At 56.0% G+C, this 9761-nt stretch overlaps 1 protein-coding gene across 31 annotated transcripts in view; it reads right to left on the minus strand.

The window, feature by feature from the left end:
- Positions 1–2043: 2043 nt before the first annotated feature.
- PCBP3 (poly(rC) binding protein 3) overlaps positions 2044–9761 on the minus strand; it is a 56224-nt gene continuing 48506 nt past the window's right edge. For 20 of the 31 annotated variants that reach the window (XM_017743379.1, XM_017743382.1, XM_017743377.1 and 17 more), the window contains one exon: positions 2044–2458. In XM_017743379.1, the coding sequence (XP_017598868.1) occupies positions 2444–2458 (15 nt within the window). In that variant the 3' untranslated portion in view covers positions 2044–2443. Of the gene's footprint in view, positions 2459–8380; positions 9298–9761 lie in introns of those variants that run through there. The other 11 variants (XM_017743383.1, XM_017743380.1, XM_017743378.1 and 8 more) reach the window with 1 other exon arrangement.

Raw genomic sequence — 9761 nt, forward strand, 5'->3', positions numbered from 1 at the left:
CTCCAAGCAGTGCCGAGCATCCTCCTTGGATCTTTCATAATGAGGAGCAAACACAAACCATCCAGCCATGGAGAAGGGGGAATGACTTTAAACTGAAAGTAGGCTTTGGTTGGATTTATGGAAGGAATTCTTACCTGTGAGGGTGGGGAGGCCCTGGCCCAGAGCAGCTGTGGCTGCCCCTGGATCCCTGGCAGTGTGCAAGGCCAGCTTGGACAGGGCTGGGAGCACCCTGGGCTAGTGGAAGGTGTCCCTGCCCATGGCAGGGGGTGGAATGAGATGGGCTTTAAGGTCCCTTCCAACCAAAAGCAGCCTATGGTTCTATGATTGCTCTCCTGAAGCCTGTTCCCCCTGCTCCATGCAGCAGATCCCAGCTCCAGCCAGGGGAGTCCCAGCAGGGTGTAAAGATAAGCATCTCCCCCCCACTGCTTTGTTTTGTTTGTTTTAGAGGCACAGCCAAAGGTAAACAGGCTGTTTCAATCTCCACACACTCACCCTCTCAGCCGGAAGCCATGGAGCTGTAGCCAGCACAAAGAGCTGAATGCAATGGACTGGGGTGTGGAGCCTCTGCAGCCTTAAATGCCTTCAATGGGGCACAGAAGCTTCCTCTTGCAGCTGATGAGTCCTGCAGAGGTTAAGCAGGTGGTTCACATCCCTCTGCATCACACCTCTCCAGCCTGGGCAGGGATTCAAGCCCTGTGCTGGGGTGGGTGGACACAACAACCTTTGGGGGTGTTTGCACACGCAGCCCCACTGACTCCTTCCCTGGGGCTGCTCCCACCCGGGGCTGGCTCTGGGAAAGTCTCCCAGCTCAGCAAAGGCCATGGAAGGTGCTTCATGGACGGCCCAGGGCTTGCAAGGAGGTGGGAAAGGAGCCCTGAGCTGTGTTTCCCAGAGCATTGCTCTCAGTCAGTGATGCCCCACTTTGGGAGGGTCCCCATGGCACTGCCGCTCTGGGAGCGGGATGGGAACAGCAACAGTGGCTTTTCTCCAAGTGAAAGTGTTCAGCCAATTCCTGGGCAGGAGAAACCCAGAAAACCTGGTTTTTAGTCAAAAGTGGGTGCCAGGCCTGGAGCTGTATGCTGTGGTTGGCTTTGTGGCTTGTCAGGGAGCAGGGCTGGGCACTGCAGCCAAGGGCGTGACAGGGGTGGCACAAACAAGGGGAGGACGACTTCCAGGTTCCATAGAGATTTGGGGCTGCTGCTCCCTGGGGAGCAGGTTGAGCAAGGGTGAACTGCCCTGCCTGCCTGCCTTTGCAGGGCCAAACGGGAGCAGGGGTGATGTTCACTTGGCAAATATAATTCCAAATGGAGAAAAAGGTCAATACAGCATTTTTGCCTTTGTTTCCACATAGGGCAGAGGTCTGGGCAGGCAGTGCTGGCCTCTCCTGGATGTGTGTCAAGCCCAGGGCTGGATGGGCTGGAGATGGAGACCCTCACTGCACGAGGGCAACATGCAGAGCTTGGGCAGTGCTCTGGCTTCTCTTCTCGAGCAGAAAGGAAGCATCCCAGAGAAAAACCATGCCCCAGTGTGTCCAAAAATAGCACCAGGGCTGCTCCAAGGTCCAGCAGGGCTGGCACGTGGTGGGCTGCTGAGAGCTGCCATTGCGTGGGGCTGGATGGGGAGCCTGTATCCCATCCGGATGGCTGGCAGCCCCTGGATTGCTGGGCTGCTCCCTGGGCCCGGCAGTGACTCAGACTTGCTATAAACACGTCTCCCAACGGATAATGAATCCCGGTCGTCGCCGCCTTTCGGGAACACTCTGGATTCTCTTTGCAGTGCTCCCCCTGTCCCGTTCCCCCTCCCTCCTGGCAGCCCTGCTCCCATGTGGGATCATTTCCTGACGCTGAGTGGAGCCAGGGCTCTGAGGCCCGTTTTCCAAGCCACGGATTGCTTCATGGGCTGAGTTTCCCCATTAACCATTCTGGGGGCACCGAGGCTTTTGTGCGACTGGGGCACCCCCAGCACCCTGCCCCTCGCCCTGTGGATGCCCCACTGCCCAAACCACGGCTCCCCAGCCTCATCCCGCTCACCACGGAGGGCACGTCAAGCAACAAAAGCTTTATTGCAATGACACAGATAAGCCACAAAATACATTGCAAAGCGGCAGGGGCGTGAGGGGCGATGAGGAAGCGCAGAGAGGGGCGGTGGGAAGCGCTGGCTCGTAGTGGGTACCTCCGCACGCTGGCTGCAAGCTGCTGTCCTCCTGAGAGCTGCTTCCCCAGCCCCCTGAGCCCGCTGCTGCCCCGTGCCCCGGCTGAGGAGCGGGGTCTGGGCAGCCACGGGCAGGGGGGTTCGGGCAGTTGGCCCCAAGGGCGCCATGAAGGAGCGGGAGAAGCTTGCGGGAAGCCGGCAGCATCTTCGGAGGGGGCTCAAGCATCAGCCACTGGCACCATGTCGGCTGCGGCGTTCTGGTCAGGCGGTGAAGGTGTTCCTCCCATGGGGGTCAGGGTCTGCAGAGCTGGGGGGCAAGCAAGGGAGATGGTCAGGGCCCAGCCAAGGCTCCAGCACCAGTGCCTCCTGGCCTCTTGGGCTATGCGAACGTGAGGCTGCCACAACACCCCGAGCAATCTCCAGTGCGATACTGAAATCACCCACACCCCAAAAGCCAAGCTGGAGGAGCCATGCCCACATGGAGCTCTGCTACACCACAACAAATCTCCCTTTTTTTCCATGGGAGCTCACACCAAAACACATCTAGCGTGAGCTGGGCTGCCAGGTGAGCCCGGGCGGTTGCCCGGTGTGCTGTGTTTGCCTCATGGGCTCTCACTGAGGGCTGAGAGCAGCTTTTTGGCAGCTCCAGAGAAGCCATCTGAGCACACTGAGGCTGTTTCTGGGCTGAGGATCTGCCCTTTCTCTGCCCTACAAACCCATGGTTGCAGGGATGGTGACTGCGGAGAGCTGGTTCTGCTGGACCCCATCAGCAAGATTTGGGGGTGATGGGCAAGGGCACTGCTGTGCTGGGGGTGATGGGCAGCTGAGAGAGGAGCACTGGGGAAGGACACACATCCCCGCACAACCGCTGCCCGGTGCTGCACTGTACCACCCTGTGCCTCTGGAAATCACTGCGTTTCAGCCCGAAATATGCAGAGTGGAGATCTACTTGTGGCAAGAATAAATTTTAGTCTGCAACTGAAAATTTGTTTTAAGCACAGAGATGGCAGTTTCTCTGGTGTGTTGGGTTTGCTTTTTCACTGGCTTTTTACTGACAGTGCCTCTGCAGCGCTCCTGTAAGAGATTCGGGAGCACGGCTGCGTGCTTGGTAGCACACAGCATCATCCCTTGGGAAAACCACAGCAGCAGCTGCAGCAGCAGCCTCAGGTTACATCACTGCAATGTCCTCCCACCAAAAAAACCCCCACACCACTAATTGACTGCTTTTGGGTGAGCACATCATGGCCTGCTGCCCTTTGCACTTGGGAAATCCTGTTGGATATCTGTGGTGGTTTGATCCCAAGCTGTGCACGCAGTCCTGAGTTCCGGAGTGATGCTGCCCCATCCCTCTGTGCTCTGTGTGCCTGGCCATGCTGGCTGCTGGCCCATCACCACCGTGCTCGCATTCCACAGAGCATCTCACACCCTGGCCGTGCCCACGCTCCCACGAGGCATCCTGTGCCACGCAGTCCCATCAGACACAACCAAACCCAGAGACACTCCAGAGCCAAGCGCTGCTCATCCCCTGTTTGATCCAGACACAAACGCTCTCAGAGAGGGACAAATAGTGACACTGCCTGCAGGGAACCAGGACACAGCGTTCCATGTGTGCTTCAAATATTCCAGTCCTCATGCACATCCCGGCCTATCCTTTCAGGATCAAAGCAGTTCCTTCTGGGAACAGCACGTGTGTTTTCAATCAGCCAGAGGCTGGGGGGCAGCGTGGGGCTCAGACCCGAACCCTCCTCCCGCTGCTCCATCCTCGTCCCCATCTCCTGGCTGGTTTTGTTCCCCATGTGCAGGGCGGACTTGATCATCATTTCTGGGAAGAGACATCACTGCGGTTAAACACGAATGTGGGAATCCAGAGCCAGCCTGGCTTTGCACTTGGCTGGATTCGGTCTCTGGGATGCTTTCGGAGCGATCTGGAGTCTCATCTTCCTCTTTGCAGGACAAGGGTGCTGGGGCAGAGTGGGAGGAGGGCCGCACATCTGGAGGGGAGAGAGTTGCACATCTGGTACATTCAGTACTTCCTAAAAGTCACTGCCACGTTCCCCTTTGGCCGGGGGCCTGGGGCTCGCTGCACTGCACAGCGGATCAGGATCAGGATCTGCAGCTGCATTCTTTTTGAAGGGAGAGCAAAAATATCCCTCTCAGCAGAGCCCCGGCTCCCTGTAACATCCAGCATGGGAGCGGGGGCATTGCACGGAGGCCGTGACCTTTCTGCAGTTATTCCGCCAGCTGCAGAGGCTCCTGCTGCCAGCCAAGGCACAGAGCAGCCAGCTTGGGAATGCCTCCCTGGGGACCACAGGGATGGAGACCCCTGGGACCTCTCCAGCAAAACCTTGTCCTTTTGTCAGCCCGATTGGGCTTGGGCCAGCATAAGGGGGTGGCTTGTGCCACCCGTGGCCGAGGAGATGCTCGCCACACATCCTTGCCCGTGTGGGCTGGGCTGGCTCCACGCAGGTCCCAGCACTGACGGGACCCTTCCTGCAGAGGGACGCGGTGCTGGATGTCACCCGCTCGCTGGATGTCACCGCCCGCCACCAGTGTCAGAGACACGCACACAAAAGCCCAGTCCCTTTCCAGCAGCGCGGGATGCCCTCTGCACGCAGCTGGAGCAACGGCTGGAACATCCCAGGGCTGCCCGCGTCCCGGCTGGAGCAGGATCCATGAAAAGCTGGGCAATGGGGACATCTAGTGACCAGCCGGAGGCGCCCAGGGCTGGCGAGCGGGTACCCCCCGGGCTGGGGGCTGCAGGGCTGGGGAGATGCCGTCCCTCCCTGTGGCCAAGGAGAAGAGGGGATTAAGCATTCATCCCTGCCACACCACGCCGAGATCCCCCAGAAACTCTACCTCGGCCGGCACCGGAGGCAGGAAATTACCCTTGCTAATGGAGGATAAGCTGGGAATTAGCATAATTAAAAGTGACTAGCGTGGATACATAACAAACCCCGGAACAACAGCTCAAAGAGAGTATGAAATCTAAAGAGCCTCCCCGGTGAAAGTCACTTTCCCTTAGGGGAAATGGTCTATTTTTTTCAGTCTTATTTTGTACTAGATTTGCAAATAGAGTCTAGGGGAAAAAAATACAGAACAATACTCCAAACAATTTTGGGAGCACGACAAGGATATGCAGGGGGAGTGGGGACCTTCAGCTGAGGCCAAGGGGCTGAGCACAGACCTCAACTGGCTCCTCTCTGATGGAGACCCCCCACACTCCAGGGGCAGGGGGAGGCATTGGACCAATACTTTCCAGTCAAAGTCAAAATTTCCCCCTAAATAACTCATTCCAGAAATGTTGAATCATTCTGACTGGATAACATGCATTGTTTTGGGAGAGAAAAGCAATGTATTAAAGCTATTCTGTTGATTAACTGGGACGTTCACCTAGTATTGAATATTCACCCCAATATTAGACATTTTTCCCAGTGGCGTGGCTGTGGATGCATCATCAGAGTATTTTAAGTTCACCCAAAATGGAAACCCAAGACAAACCTATCACAAATCAAAGCAAAACACTGAAGCTCCTTCCAAAGAAAACAGCAAATCTCCTTTTGAGTCATCCCAAAGAAATCAAAGCTGAGTTTGAAACATTCCTTGCGATTTTGTTGTTATCCTTGTTGTCATCAACATGCTCCCAGGGGATGCTGCAATGGTTTCAACACCTCTGTCTCCAAACCTCGCTCAAGCCCAGATGATGGATAAGCTGATTCCCAAATAACACTGCAGTTTCATCCTTTTTTTCTTTTTTTTTAAATTTGCAAAATAACCTTGGCAATGTGACCCCAAAGAAAAGTTGCAAAGTCAAAGGGAATGCCAGAAGGAGGGATGCTTTGGGTTGTCCTGTGCAGGATCAGGAGCTGGACTCGATGATCCTGGTGGATCCCTTCCAGCTGAGGATATTCTGTGATTCTGTGACTGTGCAGAGCTCCTGTGAGGTGACCCAGGTGACTGCTACTGCTTGGACAGTCCCTTGTCCCCCTGTGGCCACATCCAGCATTCCCTGGAGCACTGCTGTGAGCACGGACCCTTGTGGCAGCACAAGCCTTGACACGACGTCTCAGACACCCGCCTGATGCCAGAGCAACGCTCATATCCAGCCTCTTCTCCCTCACCACCGATTCCTGGGGTGTCTTTTCCACAGCCTGGCTGGGTGACGGATGCCTGGGAGCGGGCTGGGATAGGGATGGTAGCCAGAGGGGGGGTGTTACCCGTGGGCTTGCTGGCGTAGGGATGGGTGCAGAGGTATTGCTGCAGTCTGCTCCCCCTCTCCAGCAGCCTCTGAGCTTGGCTGCATCTGGCAGACCCAATCTGGCATTTGCTATTTTGGGCAGCTCTGTCTCAGTGGAGGTGGGGAACGGCACAGGGAGCACATGCAGAGAGCAGAGGAATTCAGGGCAGCCGTGATCTGCAGGCACCGTGCAAAGCCATTTCTGTGTCCAGGACGCCGTCACGCCCCCCGGCCTTCCCCAGGTGTCCGAACCCCACAGCCTTGTCGGCCTGGGATGGATTTCTCAGTCTTGGTCAATGTGATGCTGCTGCTGCTGTGCCTCCAGCACCTCATGAAGAAGGTCTCCTTGTGCTCCAGCTTGTCCGACAGCCCCGTGGAGGAGCTGAGAAGGGCAGGATGGGCTGGCTCCCTCCAGGCACCATCCCTCTCTGAGGGGGCAGCACCCCAGGCTGCCATGGAGGGTGCTGGCAGTGGGATGTGGAGCTTTTGCTGTGGCTCAGCCCCCAGGCCAGCGGGGTGGTTATTTTTGCTGGGTCTCACACATGGATATTTCATTCTTCCAACAGGAAAAACTCTTGGTCTAAAGCAGACTGAGGAACAGGAGAAGACGAGGGGTGCCCCTTGCCCACAGCTGACTCACCACCCTGGCAGGTGGTTCCACGCTTTGCTGGCCAGCCGGTGACTTGGAAGGGGCACCGTTTGGTGCCCGCCTCCCTCCATCCTCAGCATCAGCACAGATACATGGGGAGGTGCCAGCAGAGGCTACTGGCCGCACCTGAGCCCCTCAGCACTCCCCACAGCACCTGTGCTCCTCTGGATGGGGAATCAGGGGATGCTCTGGAGCCTGTGGGGCTGCTGGGCCACCCAAAAGGCACAGCTGAACCCAAAGTGCCAGGGAGAGCAGGGCAAGGGGTTGGAGACAGGCAGCAAAGCACCTTATGGAGGATCTGGGAGCACCTTTAACCACAGAGGCTTGGAATGCTCCAGAGAGCTGAGCATGCACGGGTTTTGGGACACCTGGGCAGAGCAAACCCTGACACTCAGCAGCACCACCTTCACCTTTTCAGGCTCCTGGGCTGTGCTCCCATCCCAGCTGGAGCCCATAACCCCCTGCCCATCATCCTTGGCTCCATGGATGCAGTGGCATCACCTGGGATCCCTGACACAGCCAGCCCCTCTGAGTGCTGAGCCAGCAGGGCTGGTGACACAAGGAGAAGTGGCCCAGCATCCTGGCAGGAGAGGGTGGGAAGCTGCCAGCGGTGCCTGCCAGTACCGAGGGTGGAAGAGAGGGAAAGGCCATGAAGTCTTGGGGCTCACCTGGAAAAACAGTGTATTTCCCCTCTGGGACAGAGCAAAAATGTACTGTGTGGCTGCTTCAGCTGTCTGGGGACATGGTGTATCATGGTCCCCTCATTTGCCATCTGGGACAAGGGACAGTCAGGAATTAACAGACGGAAAACGTACGTTTCCCTGTTGGAGAGGTAGGAGAGAGAAGAAAAGCCTGGAAGGAAAAGGCAGGGCTGAGCAGAGAGGGTCTTGGGGAAGGGTGTGGGGCACAGACATGGCAGATCCGTCCAGACAAGGGGGCAGTGAGAGATGGTGCTTGTCACACCGTAACTTATAAATTAATCTAAGGGAAAACCAAAGGATTATGCAAGCCAAATACTCTCTCTTCGGAAAAAAAAAAAAAGCCAAAAAAACAACCAAACAGAAAGCATGAAATCACTCAGGAAGTGCATCGCTCGTGGGGACCTTCTCTAAAAAAAAAGAAATTAAAAAAAAATTATGATGATGGTGATGAAAAATAATAATAGTAATGGTAGTAGTAAAAATAAAAATACAAATAAAAATAAAAAAGAAATAGTAATGAAGAACTCTTGCATACAACCCCCACCTTCCCTCCAAGCAGTTAAAAAGGTGTGGAAGGATGCAGAGGGAAGGATGGGTCTGGAATTGTCAGGGCGACCCAGGAGAAGAACAGTCGGAGCCCATCGGTACCAGAGCTGCACAGACATTTATTGAACACAAACAACGACAAACACAGCCGGCTCACAGAGCTTCCTGAGCTATCGTCCATGGGGGATTGCCAAAAGAGTGCTTTCAAAGGCCCCTGGGGGTGTGAATCCCATACAGCTGAGTTCTTCCCACTTCCAGGTGCTCGTTAGTTAAAAAAAACGAGCATTTGTGTGTATGTGTGTGTGTGTGTGAGATTCCCTTAGTTTAGCAGGAAAAAGGGCTTGTCTGGACCATGCCATGTTCCAAGAGAGAAGCCTGCGCTTGGTTTCCGCTTCCCAAATAACACGGGGTGAAAACTACGCCCTTACCCCAAGGGCAGGGGCGTGAGGTGGCAAAGGTGAGCCAGGACAAGCAAGAGGGAGCACCAGAGGAAGGAGGGTGAGAGAAATTAAGTCATCTGAAGCAAGCACAGCTCTGGGTGGCATCACATATGTCCATGGGCTACAGAAAGTACCGCCAATGTCAACTCAAACGTGTAGGTAGCTACGCTAGACTGACACTAGAGACCCCGTCAGCTCCTGGAGTCTTGCCAGTGAGAGAAAAAACCAACACCCCCCTCCCCCCTCCCTCGTCCCCAAAAAGCAGATGAAGAATTTACACCGTAACGCTGAAAACAAGGACCATAACCAAAGAGTTTGGGAGCAGCCTCGGGAGCACAGAGTAAAGAGCTCATAAAGAATCGTTCCGGTGTGTGCATATGCGCGCGTGTGTTTTTATATATATATATATTCGTTAGTAAAGAAAAGAGTATCTGTGGAGGCAAAGGGAAGACGGTAAATGTACAGGCAGTACAGGCTGGGTGGAGTGCCGGTGGCTGGAGAGGGTCGGGTGGTGCGGAGTGGAGGATGGTGGGTGGAAATTAGAGTGCGCCCATTCCAGTGACCTCAGACGTCAGCCTAGAATAGACAGGGGCAGAGAGAGGGGTGGGGGGGAGACAAAAAACAAGCGCTTAATCACCGGAGCAGAAAAGAAAACGAAGACCCTGCGGGGCAGCGCTCCTCTTGCCCACGCCCCGCATAGTCGGGTGGGCAGAGCATCACTGGGCGGCCTGGGGGTCCCCCGTGGAGGGCACGGGGGGCTGCTGGAGCACAGAGCCAGCGCAGTGGCTGGCTGCCTTCCCCTCTCCTCGCTGCGGCCAGGTGCTGGGTGCCCTTTACTGTCACCGTGTCGAGGCAGGGGTGTCACCCACCAGAGGTGCTGGCAGGAGTCATCCCAGAGCACGGCTTCTCTTCCAGCAGCATCCCTCCCACGGGGGACAGGCAGCTGTGCCAGCTCCCCTGGCTGCTTCGTTTTGCTCTGGTTTCGAAACTGTGGGAGAGGCTGAGGCCCATCCTGCCGCCCCAGCCGGTCACCTCCCCCC

Source organism: Corvus brachyrhynchos, unplaced genomic scaffold (assembly GCF_000691975.1).
Source record: "Corvus brachyrhynchos isolate BGI_N302 unplaced genomic scaffold, ASM69197v1 scaffold79, whole genome shotgun sequence".
NCBI lineage: Eukaryota > Metazoa > Chordata > Aves > Passeriformes > Corvidae > Corvus > Corvus brachyrhynchos.